The 19,391-nt window shown below is 44.0% G+C and overlaps 1 protein-coding gene and 1 pseudogene across 1 annotated transcript in view; both read right to left on the reverse strand.

Annotated features, from left to right (window-relative positions):
* The window catches only part of ARID3B (AT-rich interaction domain 3B), a 68,681-nt gene extending 54,323 nt beyond the window's left edge, over window positions 1–14,358 (reverse strand). The window contains exons 1-2 of the mRNA XM_070430370.1: window positions 14,203–14,358; window positions 10,949–11,561 (exon numbers count right to left, since the gene is read on the reverse strand). Coding sequence (XP_070286471.1) covers window positions 10,949–11,482 — 534 coding nt within the window. The 5' untranslated portion in view covers window positions 11,483–11,561; window positions 14,203–14,358. The remainder of the gene's footprint in view (window positions 1–10,948; window positions 11,562–14,202) is intronic.
* LOC139005218 (succinate--CoA ligase [ADP/GDP-forming] subunit alpha, mitochondrial pseudogene) lies at window positions 2,445–3,681 on the reverse strand (annotated as a pseudogene).
* Window positions 14,359–19,391: the final 5,033 nt, after the last annotated feature.

Raw genomic sequence — 19,391 nt, forward strand, 5'->3', positions numbered from 1 at the left:
TGTGCAGGCCCTTTAAGAGGAACATTTGCCCTAGCTGGTGTGGCTCAGTTGGTTGGAGTATCGTCCTATACACCAAAAGGTGGCAAGTTAAATCCCCAGTCGGAGCAAGTATGGAAAGCAACCAATCAATGTTTCTCTCTCCCTTCCTCTCTCTAAAACCAATTAAAAAAAAAAAATTAAAAGGACTGTCTGGGACTCCAGCAGCCCTCTGTCTCACTTAGCTTTAATTCCCACTGGCTTTTACAGCCAGAAGTTATGGGGACTTCTCTTCCCAGCACTGGAACCCTGGGCTTGGGGCCTGGTGTGGGGCTGGGACCCCTTGCTCCTCAGGGGGTACCCCTTTAGCCAAGATATACCTCCCGATTTTTATCCACCACACATGGATGTGAAACCAGCCCATTTCTTGCATTTCCACCCCTCCTACCAGTCTCGATGTGGCTTCTTCTTTAAATCCCTTGTTGTAGGACTTCTATTCAGCTAGATTTCACGCAGTTCTGAATAATGGTTGTTCTATAGTTTATTTGTAATTTGACATGGTTGTGGGAGGATACCAGTACCACATGTACATATCTGGCCATCTTGACAGGAAGTGAGAAAGTGATGTTAAAGTGAGAACTAAGTCTGGGTAAGAGGCTGGAGGAGTGCTCTAGGCAGGAGTAGCATATACAAAGGCCAGGGTAGTTGGAGCACAGTGATAGGTTAGGACATTGGCAAAAATAAGGCTGGAGAAGCAGGCAGGGATCAGATTATGCAGATTTGGGGCCTTTAGAATTAGAAGGGAGAGGGAAGTCAAGCTAGTTGATATCTACAGCAGTAGGTAGATAGCTTGGATTAGGTAGGTGATAGTGGGGACAAAAGAAGTGGGAGGATTTTAGATATTTACTATAGATGGAACAACTGATAAGACTTTGTGATGGATTGAACATCTCCAGATGGAATAACAGAGTAAGAGGTATGAAAGGCAGTAAATGCTAAGGTTTCTGATTGAATAACCAACTCAATAGAAATGTATTTGCAGAGAAGAAAAATAAAGGAGGAAATAATTGTGGGGGAGTAAGGTGGAAACCAAGTGTTCAATTTTATATGTGTTAAACTTGAGATGCCAATAAAACATCTAAGTATAATGTCAAGAAAATAGGTGGGACCTGGCCGGTGGGGCTCAGTGGTTGATCAATGACCTATGAACCAGCAGGTCAAAGTTTGATTCCTGGTCAGGGCACATGCCCAGGCTGCAGGCTCAATCCCCAGTAGAGGACGTGCAGGAGGCAGCTGATCAATGATTCTCTCTCATCACTGATGTTTCTCTCTCCTCCCTTCCTCTCTGAAATCTATAAAAATATTTTTAATAAATAAATAAATACATAAAAAAGGTGGGAATATATCCATTGGAACATGGGCTCAAACAATGTGTACAGGAATCAAAGGCTTACAGAGTAGTATTTAAAGCCATGAAAGTGAAAGAAATTGCCCAGAGGGAACATAAAGAGAAGGGAGTTTGAGACTGAGCCCTGGAAAACTTGGAGTTCTAGGTCAGATGAAAAAGAAAGAGATAAGGAAAATAAGCTAATAGTGGGGCTCTAGAAAGCAAAAGGAAATGTTTTAAGGAGAGGGGTCAATTGTATCTGATAATGCTGAGAGATCAAATGAAGTGAGGGCAGGCTGGGCTTACCAACATGGTGGTCACTGGGCAGCCTTATGAAGAGTAACTTCAGGGACATGGAAGAGAGAGTCCAGACTGAAGAATGTTGATGAGTGAGTAGGAGGTGACAAAGTGCAAGCAATTCCTCTGAAAAGCTTTGTTGTTGGGAATGAGTAGACAGGACTATAGAACAAGCTGAAAGGAAAAGATTTTTAAGTGACCTCTCATTTCCTTATAACAATCAAATCAGGCAGATTTATTAAGGAGCTGTTGTTTTTTTAAATTTGGGAAATAGCAGAACATTTGTGAATGTGGAAAAGGCTTCAGAAGAGAGTCAGTCCAAAGAGTCAGGGAAATGGAAGTTCACTAGTACAGCAAGTCCCTAAAAATTAAGAAAGCATGAGATTTGGGACATGGGTGCAAGAATTAGGACCCAAGTCACTGATTTTGTATTTATAAGACTTTAATAAAAAAAAATAAAGTTTACCTCTACCTAAAGAAGAAATATGCACACATCCCTATTTTAATATTGAAGAAGCAGTTACAAAAGTGCAATGGATTCAGCTCACACAATCCTACAATGTATCAGAAAATTCTAGAATACTAGAATTTGGTCACAGCTCTAGAGAAAAAAAGTTGTTTTAGAGTAGTGTCTAGGATTTATGGAGCATCTAACCTACAAAGGTAATAAAGACTGAAAAGTTATAGCTCCAAAAAGTATTCAGATGCTAATGACAATTCAACCTAACTTTTGTATGATAAAGTTAATTTTAAAAAGTTCTTTCACACTCATATTCTTTTTTTTTTCCCCCAGATCAAATGGTAGATTTATTGGCTGTCTGTCTCCGTTACACGAGGTGAGAACATACAGAACTTTCGAAGCCTTGTTTCTGTTTTGGCTTCCCTCTGTGTGGAGCCCAGGGACAGGCACAGGCTGGCAGTGCACAACACAAGCAACTGCCACTGGTTCACTTTGCACAATGATTCATTCCGCAGGCTTAGGGCACTTTCTGTTTTCCCTTTCATAGCATCTTCCTCTTTTCAAACTCCTTGTAGATGGTGTTTCCCAGCTGTGCAGGCAACATGCTGACCACAACCCCTGCGCTCTGAAGGGCAGAGATCTTCTCCTTTGCGCCACCTTTTCTTCCAGCAATAATGGCGCCTGTGTGACCCATTCTCCTGCCAGGAGGAGCCGTTAAGCCAGCAATGAAGGACATCACAGGCTTGGCTTTGGGGCCTGAATTATGTTGCTTCAAAAATTCTGCAGCGTTTTCTTCTGCATTACCACCAATTTCACCAATCAGGATGATGCCTTCTGTGGCTGGGTCATTCAGAAAGTCTTCCAAGCAGTCGATAAAATCTGTTCCATTAAAAGGATCACCTCCAATGCCAATGCACAAAGACTGCCCCAGTCCAACTTGTGTTGTTTGGTGAACCGCTTCATAAGTCAGGGTGCCAGATCTGGACACAATACCAATTCTTCCTTTCTTGTGAATATGGCCAGGCATGATACCAATTTTACATTCTCCAGGATTGATGACTCCGGGGCAGTTTGGCCCAGTCAGCCTTGTTTTTCCCTGGCGCAGTATTTTGTGTTTGACCCGTACCATGTCCTGCTGTGGGATATCTTCAGTAATGCACACAACCAAGGGCATTTCGCCTCCACAGCTTCATCAATGGCAGCAGCGAAAGGAGGAGCGACATAAATGACAGAAACTGTCGCTCCTGTCTGTGCTTTGGCCTCCTTTACAGTATTAAAGACCGGTAAGCCCAGGTGCGCCTTGCCTCCTTTCCCTGGAGTGGTTCCTCCAACGAGTCTGGTGCCATACGTTTGGTGCCATACTCCAATGCCTGCTGGCTGTGAAAGGTGCCCTGCTTACCAGTGAAACCCTGACAAATAACCTTTGTATTTTTATCAATGTAGAGATGTTTCCGGGAAGCTACATAGGCACAATGCCGAATTCCATTCTGTTGCAAGAGGAAGGACGCGACAGGAGGAGGGCGGCGGCGAGCCCACTGCTACCGGAGGCCATGGTAGCGGCGGCAGCGGTGGCGCAGCTGCAGTCACCACCAATGACCCACACTCATATTCTTTTGTTTTGTTAATCCTCACCAGAGGATATTTTTGCATTGATATTTTAGAGAGTGGAAGGGAGGAGGAGAGGGAGAGAGAGAGAGAGAGAGAGAGAGAGAGAGAGAGAGAGAGAAAGAGTAACATCGATGTGAAAGAGACACATCAATTGGTTGCCTCCCACACTCATCCCAACCAGGGCTGGGGAATCAAGCCTGCAACCAAGGTACGTGCCCTTGACCCACAACCCTTCAGTCCACAGCCGATGTCTATCCACTGAGCCAAACTGGCTAGGGCCACACTCATATTCTTCTTCCACCTTTGATATCTTTATTTTTTAAACATAGGATCTAGAGCAGTGGTTCTCAACCTTCCTAATGCCGCGACCCTTTAATACAGTTCCTCATGTTGTGGTGACCCCCAACCATAAAATTATTTTCGTTGCTACTTCATAACTGTAATTTTGCTACTGTTATGAATCGTAATGTAAATATCTGATATGCAGGATGTATTTTCATTGTTACAAATTGAACATAATTAAAGCATAGTGATTAATCACAAAAACAATATGTAATTATATGTGTTTTCCGATGGTCTTAGGCGACTCCTGTGAAAGGGTCGTTTGACCCCCAAAGGCAGTGATGGCAAACCTATGACACGCGTGTCAGAGGTGACACGGGAACTAATTTTTTTGGTTGATTTTTTTTGTTAAATGGCATTTAAATATATAAAATAAATATATGTGACACGGCACCAGAGTTAAGTTAGGGTTTTTCAAAATGCTGACACGCTGAACTCAAAAGGTTCGCCATCACTGCCCAAAGGGGTCGCGACCCACAGGTTGAAAACCGCTGATCTAGAGCTTAATGAAAAAATATATCAAAATGTCTGATTCCAGATAATTTTGAACTCTTGGGGAAAAAGTCTAATGGATCCAATACAGAAGAAATTTTAGGAAGATCTGAAATGACTGAGAGGGTGCAGATAAATGGCCAACAAGCTTGGGTATTAGCAAATATAAAGAGACATTATCATTTGTGTTTACAGGAAGATGGCTTTTAGTTGCTTGCTATACCTTGGGAGGAAGGGAGTTAATAAAATAAATCAAAACAAATAACACCGCATCTGTGTAATATCTTTAAAATCATTCCCTGATGATGGTGGGAGAGGTTTACCATCCTCTGGGACATTTTGGACCAGATAATTCTTTGTTGTGGGAGACTGTCCTGTGTATTGTAGGCTGTTTAATACTATCCCTGGTCTCTAGCCACCATTGGCCAGTGGCACATGCCCTAATCCCAACCTCATCCCAGTCATGTTAACCAAACATGTTCCTGACATTGCCAAACAACCCCTGGAATTAGGAAGAGGTGGAGAATCACCTCCAATTGAAAACCACTGACCTAGATGGATTCACTGTGATTCTAGATGCGAAGGCAGGCAAGATAATCCTACAAAGGAAGTGGGGAAAGCTTTGATCTTACTTTTTTAAATATATTTTATTGATTTTTCACAGAGAGGAGGGGAGAGGGATAGAGAGTTAGAAACATTGATGAGAGAGAAACATCGGTCAGCTGCCTCTTGCACGCCCCCTACTGGGGATGTGCCCGCAACCAAGGTACATACCCTTGACCGGAATCGAACCTGGGACCCTTGAGTCTGCAGGCCAACACTCTATTCACTGAGCCAAACCGGTTAGGGCTTAACCTTACTTTTTTCCAGGCAATAGTTGGCACAATCTTTACAAAAAGCATCTTATGTTCCAAAGACATGCAGTATGCACCAAGAAAAGCAGGCTGAACCCAAGAGAACACACCTTACTACTTAGAGGGACTCTTTGTAACAGTTTCTCGAGACCAAGCAGTCAGTCATCCTTTTTTTCCCCTACTCAGTAACTGAAGTGACTGCCAAAAGCATGCAGAAAATCAGACCCCACACTCTGGCTCCCACATGCCTATCAAGCCATCACTCATGTTTCTATTCTATGGGAGGGATTCTATGCTCCCTTTGGAAACCAGGCTCCACTAATGGGCTTAAGACAAACAAAGCCTGTACTACCCTCTTTTCAGGAGGACAGAAAACCAACCCTAAGAAGGCCAGGAATAGCCCCCAGTCAGTTGTATGCTGACAGGGCTCTTCTGATCTCCCTTGAGAGAAGAGCCACTCGGCTCTTTGTCTCTTGACTTGTTTTACAATTATTTACTCTGCCCACTGAAATCTGATTGGCTTTAGCACCCTGGGCTCAGTGGCATTATTCACCTTGCCATCACTCTAGTGTCAGAGAATCCTACACTCTTTCTAAGGATCCAGGCTTCAGAAGCAATATTTTCTAAAAGTCTTTTCAAAGAGAATTCATTAAATTATTTTGACTTCACATGTTCTAAAAAAGAGATTTCGTTGATGTTTCTCTCTCTCCCTTCCTCTCTCTTTCTAAAATCAATAAAAACATATTAAAAAATAAAAAATTTAAAAATTAAAGTATCTGTAGCATAACCCAGAGTGAGCAGCTGGGCTTCAGCTGACTCAAGAAAGAGTGAAACTGTTGCAACCCAAAACCCAACCCCTTTTGAGGTTCCCACACTGCCTCTGTTAGACCATGATGAGGTCCTTGAGGGAGAAGCATGCCTTGGTCCATGGAGCACAGGCCTGGCCCAGAGAAGCCTCTCTAAAAGTTTGTTTTGTCAAAGAACAAAATGAACACTGCAGCACATTAACAATAAGATCATTTGTGTCAATCTTTGTAATAATCACTGGAACAAGAGATCCTTTATTTCTGTTCTCTACTAAGTAACTGCTTAAGAAACAAAAAACTTTGAACACTTAAAAAAAAAAAAGTCTCATGGATCCTAATGGTTTCTATAGGCTCTCCCAATATTATCTTTTTAGCCCCTCTTTCAAAGCACAACTTATGAAAGGTTTTTAAATCCCCACATTGTTTACTGCTTCAAAAGTAGGATCAGAAAAAGGAGGGCACAGACCAACTTGATTTTGTAAAATTAAATTCAGAAGGAAAAAAAGGTACACGTCTAAGGTATTTAAGTCCCTGTTACCCAATTCCTAATCTCCAGATCCAGGGGGAAGGTAAATTCAGGGGGTGAGATAAGGCCTCGGCTAAGCTGGCATTTATAAAACATTTTGGCAGTGCTCTGCCAGGCAGTCTATAATTAGTGAGTATGCATCAAAGGCTTAAAATGAACTCAGAGTTTCAGAAGCCAACAACCAGTCCCCCCAAGCACTGAGCTGTGTAGCCATGGGGCTACTGCTGTCTAGAAAACAGCGCTGGGTGCCTGCCACTGAGTGCACGTGTGCATGCACACGCCAGTTCTGAAGAATCTTTTTTTCAAAGCTCTAATGGCTTGACCTCAACACCTGCCGCACTTCCTGAAGACAGACAGGCTTGGGAGTTCCACTTGTTCCTCGCACGCGGCTGCACTTTCTAAGAACAACTGCACACACGCGAAGGCTGGCCAGCTGCCAAGGCAGGGGCAGCCCAGACGCTCTGGCCTGAACTTTCCCAGTGCTGTCAGGGCGGGATCCCACTATAAGCTGACTCATCGGCCAGCATGGAACCCTGCCAACCACCTAGCAGTGTGGGGGCTGCTGGCAACTCACAGATGTTTTGCTAAACCAGAGCAATCAGCTGGGAGGCAGGTCTGGGCTGGCGGCCAGGTTGCTGCTGTCGTGGAAGCTGGGCTTTTCTGATCCTTGTCCTATCTCTGTCACTTCCTCCCTGGAGATCTGAGGGAAAACCTTGGTGTGTCTCAGCATCTTCCCTCAGAGCAGGTCTGTACAGAATCAGCAGAGGTGGCACTGATATCATTAAAGAGCACCTGGAACCCAGGCTGGTTGCTCAGTATTTAGAGCGTTGGCCTGCTGACAAAAGGGTTTGATTCCCAGTTAACAACACGTACCTCAGTTGCAGGCTCGATCCCTGGCCCCGGTAGGTGCCAATGGGAGGCAACCAATCAATGAGTCTCTCTCACATTGATGTTTCTCTTCCCTGCTTCCACTCTCTAAAAACAATTAATGGGGGAAATAGAGGATTAAAAAAGAAAAAAAGAGCCCCTGGAGCACTACTACCAACCGAATGCTAGCTCAGTTAATCCTCACGACATACTCCTGTCCTCCTATTCCCACAGCAGGCCTGATAGAAGTCCTTCGAATGAAAGAACTTTCAGTTACAGACTCTCCCCAGCAGCCCATTCTAGGCTCCCTACAGACTGTATCAGAATAATACATGAAAATTCAAAGTCTGTAAAGCATTACAGTGTGCTGTCATAAGTCAGGAAAGAGAAGAGAGAAAGGCCAGAAACCTTTTATTTTATCAATATTTTTTGCTAGCCCTAGCTGGTTTGGCTCAGTGGATAGAGCATCAGCCTGTGGACTGAAGGGTCCCAGGTTCAATTCTGGTCAAGGACACATGCCTAGGTTGTAGCTTGATTCCCAGTAGGGGACGTGCAGGAGGCAGCCAGTCAATGATTCTCTCTCATCATTGATGTTTCTATCTCTCTCTCCCTCTCCCTTCCTCTCTGAAATCAATAAAGATATACTTAAAATATATATATATATTTTTGCTATCTCTCTCATTTTACATTTCTTTTCAATTAACAAAGAAGGTGCCATCTTTCACGCGTGAGACCTGTCAGGATGTGCTAATGTCCCCTGGTACACTCTGCACTCTCTTCTGCTTGTGTTCAGTCACTCACAATGTGGCACTTCTTTACCATTGAGTTCAGCATTGGATCACACAAGCGAAAAGGTATGTCAACTGGAGAATGAAAACATTATGAAGCCATAAAATGCCTTTACTCACCTTCTAAATTTTTTTTCTTCTGTTGGCAAGTAAATTCACAAAATATTTAAATATCTGTTAGCAAGTAAGTTTGATAACTTCTGTAAATTTTTCATAAGGGTGTTATGATTGCCATTTCACAATCAGTGACTACAATAAAATTTCCCTTTTAAGCCACTAAAAAATTTAAAAATCTGTGAGAAGACACAGGCTCAGAGAGATGAAGAGTCCTAGTCAGCCCTAGCCAGTTTGGCTCAGTGGATAGAGTGTCGGCCTGCAGACTGAAGGGTCCCAGGTTCGATTCCGGCCAGGGCACATGCCTGGGTTGCGGGCTCAATCCCCAGTGGGGGGTGTGCAGGAGGCAGCCAATCAATGATTCTCCCATCATTGATGTTTCTATCTCTCTCTCCCTCTTCCTTCCTCTCTGAAATCAATAAAGAAATATATTAAAAAAAAAAAGAGTCCTAGCCAGTGTGGCTCCAAGGTGGAGCGTCGACCTATGAACCAGGAGGTCATGGTTCAATTCCCAGTCAGGGCACGTGCTTGGGTTGCGGGTTCAATGCAGGAGGCAACCAATCAATGATTCTCTCTCATTATTGATGTTTCTATCTATCTCTTCCTCTCCTTTCCTCTCTGAAATCAATAAAAATGTATATTTTTTTAAAATCACAGGGTAGCCCTAACCGGTTTGGCTCAGTGGATAGATCGTCGGCCTGCAGCCTGAAGGGTCCCAGGTTCGATTCCGGTCAAGGACATGTACCTTGGTTGCAGGCCCATCCCCAGAGAAATCAATGTTTCTCTCTCATTGATGTTTCTAACTCTCTATCCCTCTCCCTTCCTCTCTGTAAAAAATCAATAAAATATATTTTAAAAAAATTACAGGGTAATAAATGGAAGAGATGGGAGTTGAACCCCACTTTGTTGGCTCTGGAAATCTGCCAACACCGCTATTATAAACTCAGATGAACTGCACAGGTTCCTTTATACAAAGAGTCTGATTTCTCAGGTTCCAAAGAACTTTCCTTATGTGACTTCTAGTTGCCCGTGAAAATGCACAGCTTTTCAAAACTGATTCCTAAACAGTACCATTGGACCACATGAAGAGTATGTGCTTATGGGGAATATGCAGATATTACTAGCTTTATCATGAGCTCCCTGCCTAAGCACCAATAAGTCACTTTACCTGGAACAACTTAACTTTGCTCCCATTCTTTGTGAGAGGAAAAATTGCTTTGAAGGTCAGAAAGAAAAGAGGAATTAGAATCAAAGGCTGGATTGAGAACAGATTCCATAGGCTCCATCTCCAGATATAATTCATTAGGACCCTGTAATCTAGATATATGTATTATAAAATATATTTTTATTGATATCAGAGAGGAAAAGAGAGGGAGAGAGAGATAGAAACATCAATGATGAGAGAATCATTGACTGGCTGTCTCCTGCACACCCCACACTGGGGATTGAGCCCACAACCCGGGCGTGTGCCCTTGACCAGAATTGAACCCGGGAACCTTGAGTCTGCAGGTCAACGTTCTATCTACTGAGCTAAACCAGCTAGGGCTATATTTTTTTTAAAGCTCCCTAGATGATACTAATGCTCAGCTATGTTTAAAAATCACAAGCTAGCCTTGGCTAAAATGGAAATTTTGAGGTCTGCCCTTTCCTGTGAAATGAAATCTTGTCTACAAGGCTCTTTGTTAGAAAACATAAACAATGCAAGTTCTTCTTATCAGCTACATTTAGCGGCAAAACAACAAAACTGTCCTTAAAAAGCATGATCCCCTCCCCCCGAAAAAAACACAAAAACACACACACAAAAGAGCATGATCCTGGGTTAGCCTGGAGCTAAGAAACTGTCTTAGGCAAGATTGTTCTTTTACATTATTACTAGAAAAACTGTAATTAGAGTTATGCATCTCATTTTTAGATATCCCTCTTAACTGTTGGAACCATATCCTTCCTTAAAAAAAAGAGAGAGCCGAAACCGGTTTGGCTCAGTGGATAGAGCATCGGCCTGTGGACTGAAGGGTCCCAGGTTCGATTCCGGTCAAGGGCATGTACCTAGGTTGCGGGCACATCCCCAATAGGGGATGTGCAGGAGGCAGCTGATGGATGTTTCTCTCTCATCGATGTTTCTAACTCTCTATCTCTCTCCCTTCCTCTCTGTAAAAAATCAATAAAATATATTTTTAAAAAAAGAGAGAGAGAGAGAGATTCTATTGACATTCTTTTACTTCAAACTTGGAACAATCTATATGAGCAGTACCTTACACATTTCTTTGCTTTAATCAAGAAAACATTTAAAGTCAGATGATGCCTAGGCTGCTGGTCACTGAAGTAGGGTGAGAAGGCATAGACTGGCACAGACTCTGTCCTTGACAGTCCAGTACCCCTCCCTGGCTAGCCTTTAGGAAGAACAAATGACCCCCACAACAGAAAGACTGACCTGCTTGAGATGCTCATCCTGATTCCAGCCTGGCTGCCCCGCTGTGGAGACTGAAGGTGGGGCCTTGGCAACATCTTTGGTATGGTCTTCTTGAGCTTGCTGTCCATGTGGTGGGAGCCCTGGTGCTGGAAGGAGACCAGATTTGGGTGCCACTCTGGGGTCTTGGCGAACAACTTTCTGCCCATGAAAATATTTTGAAGCAGCCTGGGCCTCTTTCTCAGCCTCTACAATGTCATCATCCTCATCCTCATCTTCCAAGCCTCCCTCCTCTTCCTTAGGCTCTGAGTTTGCGTTGCTCCGTTCAAAAACTCGGGTCATTTCTGTGGCTGGAGGAACTCTGGCTAAGGGACCCAGGGAAGGGCTGCCAGAAGGCCGCCCAGGTGTGGCAGAAAGGAGAGTCTGTGTGACCAGCTTCTGGGCAAACAAGAACTGGGCTTCTCTTATCTGCTGTCCCTGCTTCTCTCTGGCATCCATTCCCAGAGGAGCTAGGTTTGGTGGCTGCTGCTGCGGTGGCTGCTGCTGCAGCGGTTCCATCAGGGCCTCAAGTGCTTCACCCACCGATTGGCATGGCTCTGAACCTGGGCACAGCCCAGCAGGCACACTGGTTCTAAACCTTAAGTGATTAATAGAAACCACAAAGAAGGAGAAAAAAGGGGAAAAAAAAAACAACTATGTAAAACAGATATAAAAGGCTTTCTTTTCTCCAGTAAAGGGTATGAGTTCTGAACACTAAACACATGCTCTTAAATCTGAATTTTAAGATGAGTGAGTGGTGGGAGTTTCAGGGATGGGTGGGTAAGTAGGGAAAGGTGTGAAGAAGAGGAATAGAATTTAAGAGGGGAATATGGGATGAATCTCAGTAGTGATGTACTGCAGGTTTAAAAAGAAGTAAATCCAGACAAAATCAAGTCTATAAACAGCTGTGTTCTGATCTCTCTCCTTCAGCATTACAAAACATTAATCTGTTTATTACTGGAAAGGCAACTGGTTCACATTGTACAAAGGGTCTCAGATTCATTTGATCCCCAGTCCTGATTGGGGTGTGTACAGAAGGCAACCAATCTATGAGTTTCTCTCACATCAATGTTTCTTTCTTTCTCTCTCTCTCCCTCCCCCCTTCCCTCTCTCCTGTCCACTCTCTCTAAAAATCAATGGAAAAAATATCCTCGGGTGAAGATTATCAACAACAACAAAAAGGTTGTGTGTATGAAAACCATAATAATAAAGGAAAAGAAGGGCTTGCTTACAAAAGAGAAAATACTGCTTATGTTCTCAAGCCCATTAGAGAAGGAAATTACCATCCAAGCTAGACACAGAGCTATCAGGCAGACAGAATGATTTTTTTCCATAGAAAAGAAAAATTAGCAAACTGCTCTTGAATCTAAACTTTTCAAATTTTCCAGATCAAACTGCCAGCCTGCTGTACAAGTGGGCTAGGCCATGCCAACTGAACATTATAGCCTCAAAAAGTATCCAACTTCAACAACAAAAGAATGTATGCCCCCCGCCCAAGGAGGCAAGAACACATGGGAGAATTCCTCTGGAGGTTTTAAAGTTAATCAATTTAAAACAGATATCAATATTATATAAAGAAGTTAATGGTTCTTTTTTATAAACAGCCAAGTAAATGCTTCACATCCCCTTTCTTTCTGATTCACTTCTACTATATTCTGTGACAAATACAAAAAGAAAAGGCTTTTAGGTCAAAAGTATTCTGGGGACTGGTTCATCAGCCTTCTTACCAATCAGTCTCCAAATACACACCCCTGTTTTCCAGGCTCTCTTCCTCTCACTCCACAGTCCCTTCTCTCCAAGTCCCTACCCCCAATAATGGTCACTTGAGTTGTTTTCTCGGCAGGGACCCATAACTGAATGGGGATTACTACTATGCCTGGGCAAAATCTAGGTGAACAGGGCTTGCAATATGGCGTACAATGTTATCATCACATGAAAGGAGAATGCACTGAACAAGTTGGGACTTGATATATGCATTGTTCCGTTGTTTTAGGATTGGGTGGAAAGGTTAAAAAAAACTAAATGCCTAGCATCTTCAAAAATTCATGGGGAAGCAATCACATCCCTACCAATAAAAACTGCTTGCATTTATAAATATTGTAATGGGTTAGAGAAAAAAAGGTCTAATTTTTAAAGCTAGGCATAAAATAGAGATAAAAGTCGAATTTTCTGTTTATCTTAGAAGCACTGCTTTTGCCTTTTGTATTCTGAGAAAGAGTCAAATTCCAATTTGCCTCCTACTACCTTTAATTCTCTCTTAGCCCTTAGAAAGTGTGTTATGCCTGTAGCATAATTTCATTCTGCTTTAGCCCTTTTTATAGTGTAACAAAACAGAAAAAGATTTACACCCACATTAAATCCAGTTTGCCAAGGTGTTCATTTAAAATAAAAACAATTTGCATCAAAGAAAATTAAACAAAAGAATAAAGGAAATAATTCGTTGACCATTTAAAATTTATTTATAATCGTTACAATAACGAGCAGGAAATTTTTCAACCAAGTCCTGCCAGTCACTGAACAAACTGCTTCTGGTGGCACCATCTTTTCTGTATGCTGTTCCCAGCAGAGGAGGATGTGTCTCAGCCTCTTTAGTAAGAATGAAATGATTTCAATACACACACCACCCCCCAAAAGCCCATCTTTTCCCGTTCCTAAGCAGCCAGTGGGCCCAAGCAACAATACCACCTACCTACACTGAGAAACTTGTCTCGGATATCTCGGCCACTCCATCCCTTCACACGGCCCCCTCCCCCATTTCCCCTAAAGTTCCCGGACCACCCGAAGCAACGGACTGTTCGCAGCTCTGAACCCTTCCCTCTACCTTCGCCGCCGATTTCTCCAGCCTCGGTCCCCTTCAAGCCCCATCCCTCCCTCCCGGTTACTCCCCCGCCCCGGTTCTTTATTGCCCCCACCCCAGCCCTAGCACTTTTACCTCTACCAAGCCCTCGCCGCCAACCCGCGGGCTCTTCTCGGATCGCCCAATCCCACCTCTCTCGCCTCCTCAGTCCTGCGGGCCTTTACTCGGCTCATCCCTTTAACTCCAATCACCCTAATGGGCGCTGGGCGTCTCCGCTCTCTTCCCAGCACTCACTTTCCCGACGCAGCCCCGCAGCCCCCGCGCTCCTCCGCTGGCGCCTCCACGTCTACCCCTGCACACCTGCCTCCCTCTCCTCCCTCCGCCCCACCTGCTACAGCCCTTGCTCCCGCGCGGCGGAGGGACCCGGGCCCGCGCGGCTTACCTATGCCGGGCGCTCCAGGACCCGCAGCGGCCGAGGCGGCATCGGCTCTGGCCGCGGCGCGGCGGCAGCGGCTCGGACTGGTCCGCAGCCGGGGCCACAGCCGGGGCGGGGCCCGCACCGGAAGCGGCGCCGCGGGGCCCGCCTGTCGGCCCCGGGCGGGGGGAAGGACGGGACCGCAGGGAATGGGGTGCGGCCTGAAGCCAGAAGCCGCCAAAAAAGGGATTGAGGGGGCGGAGTCAGACGGAAGTGGCTTTTAAGGAAGGCTCCGCCCAGCAAAGACGTGAGCGGAAGCGGGTCGGAGCTGGCGGAAGCTGCTGCCAATGGGAAAGCGCGGACACCCGAGAGAGCCGCGGAGAGCGCTTCCGCGGGGAGTTGAAAGAGAACCGGGGTTCCTACAGTTTTCCCTGCGCGTTTTCTGGGTTGTGGAGCCTGTGTGGCGCGCGCGCAGGTTGGGAGGAAGGTACATAAAGGACAAGGAGTGTCAGTGTTTTCTGTTGCTTCGGTCCCCTTTCGGTCTTCCTCTGAGATTTCCGCTTTCCGATCAACTTTTCTCTGAGCCTCATTCCTTGGTGGACTGAGACCTGGCTGTCCTTTGGGGCATCCCTTGGAACCCCCTCACATGGATTAGTATCCTCACTTCCCACGTTCCAAAGGTGGGGATTATGTGCCGAACACTGCCACCTCGTAAAAACCGTTACTTCTCCGACGCTTATTGTCAAGACTCTCCACCCACGTAACCGCCTCTGTCGAGAGCATCTGCTTATTTGTGCATCCAGCCCCTTACTTTCTCTTGTCTCCCAGCTTGATAATTTCATAGTCAATGTGTACAACACCTTTAACACCCGTGCGTCATCTCTAGCGCCTTATATCAGCCTCCCAACCCCAGTCAAAAACCTGGATCTTATCGCCAGAAACGCTATTACGTCAGGAATCAATAATTGGAACATCCCTCTGTCCAACCACAGCCTGATATCCTTTCAGCTTGATTGCTCAAGAACTTCACCAAAGCCCTGGCAGGTGTGGCTCAGTGGTTGGACGTGCCCCCTCCCCCCGACACACACAAGGGTCATAGGCTCACACACAAGGGTCATGGGCTAGATTATCCGAACCCGGTCATCTCTCTCTCCCTCTCTCCTCTCCCTCCCCCCCCCCGCCCCCCCCCCCCCCCCCGCTTCCCTCCCCCGTCCCTCCCTCTCTTCCATTCTCTCTAAAAATCCACGGAAAAGAATATATCCTCAGGAAAGGATTAACAAGAAAAAAGAACTTCACCATAACTGTTGTGTGTTTTTCCACTTTATCAGGACTGCCAATCTGTTGAAAGCCTGTACTTAAGCTTCACTCTTCACTTCCCTCCTTATCCATCTTAGATTCAATGGCACAGCATTACAATCCTGCTCTAATTTACCCTTAAGCCTGCCCAACACTCCTTTTTCCCCAACTAAGTCTTCTACCCTGGATGTACTAAAATGCTTCTCCATGCCTGTGCCTTATCATAGAAAATTGTCCTGCTGAACAGATTGGCATCACTAAATTAATAATTTCAACCTTAAATGGACTGTGAACAGTGCCTGGAAATTTCATTATATTTTTCTACTTAACTTGCTCTCCACTATCTCTGCAGATCTCTAACCCAACACTTTACTATACCCCTTCCTCTGATTATCTTACTGTACATATAAGTAACAGAAAATGTAGAATGCCCTAAAATCTAGAAATCTACATGTATTCCCATCCTGTCCTTTCTTCCTATAATTTATTCAATCAAAAATGTTCACTGAGCCCTAACCGGTTTGGCTCAGTGGATAGAGCGTCGGCCTGCGGACTGAAGGGTCCTAGGTTCAATTCCGGTCAGGGACATGTACCCTGATTGCAGGCACATCCCTAGTGGGGGGTGTGCAGGAGGCAGCTGATCCATGTTTCTCTCTCATAGATGTTTCTAACTCTGTATCCCTCTCCCTTCCTCTCTGTAAAAAATCAATAAAATATATATTTTTTAAAATGCTCACTGAACTCCCACTATATGCCAGGCAAGGCACTCATGTAGGTGCTTGTTGAGCATTGAACAAATAAGTTCCTGTCCTAAAGTATAGGGAGACAGAGAAGCAAATATATATCTGCTATGAAGGGATATGTGCTAAGAATAAGAACAAAGTAAAGTTTGACAGTGGTGTCAGGTAGCTGGTATTTTAAATGTTTGAGAAGAACTCATTGGTAAGGGAATTTAAGCAGAAACTAGAATTGACTTGATGGGAGTGAGCCATGTGGACAGCTAGGGAAAGAGTGTTCCAGACAGAGGTGACAGAAAATTCAAATAATCTGAGGCAGGAATATGCTTGACATGCTATAGGAATAGCAAGGAGACCACTATAATTGATAGAGAGTGATGGGGAGTTGGTAGGAGATGAAATCAGAGAGGGAGCCAGGGGCCCAGTCATATTGTAGGCCATGATGACATGTTTGGATTGTTACCACTGAACTCACTTAAGAGTTTTTAGCATAAAAGTACCTTGATCAGACTTAAGTCTCTGAAGGGATAATTCTATTGTGTGGAGAATAGACTGTGTATGTGGCGGGGGGGGGGGGGGGTGGGCATGAAGCACTAATCTTGACAGAAGACGATGGTAGCCTGAACTAGATGACAACAATGGGGTGGTAAGAAGATTTTAGGTGTGTTTTGAAAATCCATCAGAATTTGCTAATGGATTGAATGCACAGGTTAGAAAAGAGTCAAAGATGATCCCAAGGTTTTTGTCCCAAGTAACTGGTAGAATAGTGATAGCATTTATTGACCCAGGAAATACTATCAGAAGCTGATCCCAATGGAATAAAAAGAAAGTATTGATGTACCCAACAACTTAGAGTTATAACAGCAGACATTATACTGATGAAAGAAGCTAGTCTCAAAATGACACTCTTGAAAAGATTGAAATGGTAATGATAGAGAATAAGTCAGTGGTTGCCAGGAGTTAGGAGTGGAGGAGTGACTATAAAGGGATAGTATAATAGGGTTTGGGCCGAAACCGGTTTGGCTCAGTGGATGGAGCGTCAGCCTGTGGACTGAAGGGTCCCAGGTTCGGTTCCGGTCAAGGGCATGTACCTTGGTTGTGGGCACATCCCCAGTGGGGGGTGTGCAGGAGGCAGCTGATCGATGTTTCTCTCTCATCGATGTTTCTAACTCTCTATCTCTCTCCCTCTCTGTAAGAAATCAATAAAATATATATTAAAAAAATAGGGTTTGGGGTGGTGGATCTCTTCTGTACCCTGATTTTGGTGACAGTTACATGAATTTACACATGTTAAAATCAATAGAACTATACAACAAAAATACAATCAATTTTATTGTATGATAAATTTTTTGTTTTTAGCCAACTCCCATGTATGCTGAAGTTTCTCTTCCCAATTCTCTGGGCTTTCCCTTTAACCTTTTACAATATTGGATCTTTTCATCAGTATTCAAACAAGCTCTAGTTTAAACCATCTTTTGCTGAAAAAATAACAAACAAACAAAAAACCACCTCCAAATAAAACAAAACACCTGGCCCTGACCGGTGTAGCTCAGTTGGTTGGGCATTATCCTGTGCACCAAAGTTGCAGGTTCGATTCCCAATCAGGGCACATGCTGGTGTTGAGGGCTCCATATCATATTGGGAGTGTGCAGGAGGCAGCCGATTGATATTACACTTTCACATCAATGTTTCTCTCTCTTCCTCTCCCTTCCTCTCTCTAAAAAGCAATAAACTATTCTTTAAAAAATAATAAAAATAACACCTGTCCCTTGACCCCACATTCTGTGACTTAAGCCTTATTTCACTATTCCCCTTCCTAGCAAAACTTCTAGAATTACTGTTCTCAATGCAGCCCAAGTGATCTTATCTCCCTCGTTCCTAAAATGTTTTATGTCTTCCCATTGCTCTTGGGATCAAGACCTAAATTTCTTCATGTAGCCTATAGAGCCCAAGCCTCTGCCTACCTCTAGTTTTATCTTTGCCTAAGGCAGTGATGGCGAACCTTTTGAGCTCGGAGTGTCAGCATTTTGAAAAACCCTAACTTAACTCTGGTGCTGTGTCACATATAGAAATTTTTTTATATTTGCAACCATAGTAAAACAAAGATGTATATTTTTGATATTTATTTTATATATTTAAATGTCATTTAACAAAGAAAAATCAACCAAAAAAATGAGTTCGCGTATCACCTCTGACACGCGTGTCATAGGTTTGCCATCACTGGCCTAAGGTATAATAGAAGACCCAAGAGAGCAGCCTTATTAGATGAACTCAGTAGTTAAATCAGAAGAGCCTCCACCCACTTCATAGAAATATGTTTCAACCAGAGATATACACCCATTCTGGTCACAAGGAATATCATTTAATCTCTCTACTTTGGCTTCCAAGGTATGGTAGATTAAACAGAAGAGCCACAGTACAGCATGTCCTTGAATAACATTTCATTATAATGTTGTTGAGGGGCTGTGGGAACTTAACTCTTGTTTATATCAATTAGCTTATGGTAAAATTGGTTTAGCTATATGTTGTTTCGCTTAAAGTCACAGAACCTATTAACAACATTAATTACTGTATTTTTCAGTTTTTTCCATCAAGAGGTTGAGTCTATTTCTCCATTCTCTGAATCTAGGATTGGCCATGTTACTTGGCTTGTTCTATGGGACATTAGCAAATCTTATATGAGGAAAGTCTTAAAAAGTGCTTACAATTATGACTTGCTCTCTCGTGCTGCTGGGAACTCTTGGACCACCTTGTGAAAAACTCCTGCTAACCTGATGGAGGATGATACTCATGTGGTCATCATCCCATCTGACAAATCAACCGCCAGATGAGTGTGGCCCCTTTCATCAACTAGCCTGCCAACCACCAGGTATGTGAACCAGGCCACTGTAGATCTTCTAGGCTGTGCTATGTCAGGGCCAGCCTGACAAGGTTGAGCCGGGCTGAGGCAGGGAGGTGGGAATTGAGAAAAGAAAGAAAGCAGGAAAGCGGGGTCGGGAGGACTCTAGTTCTCTCGATGAACTGAAGCAACTTTATTAGCCACACAATCTTATTTATACACAGCACACTGAATAGGAGGTCTATCAAGAGGAATGTATTCTTTGTTCCTCTTAATCTCTAAGGGAGGGACACAGCAGAAGGACAAGTTCTCAGCACAGCATATCTCAGTAAATAGTTACAGAC

The sequence above is a fragment of the Myotis yumanensis genome, unplaced genomic scaffold (genome assembly GCF_028538775.1).
Source record: "Myotis yumanensis isolate MYYU_CA2020_CCGP unplaced genomic scaffold, mMyoYum1.0.hap1 SCAF_1, whole genome shotgun sequence".
Lineage (NCBI taxonomy): Eukaryota > Metazoa > Chordata > Mammalia > Chiroptera > Vespertilionidae > Myotis > Myotis yumanensis.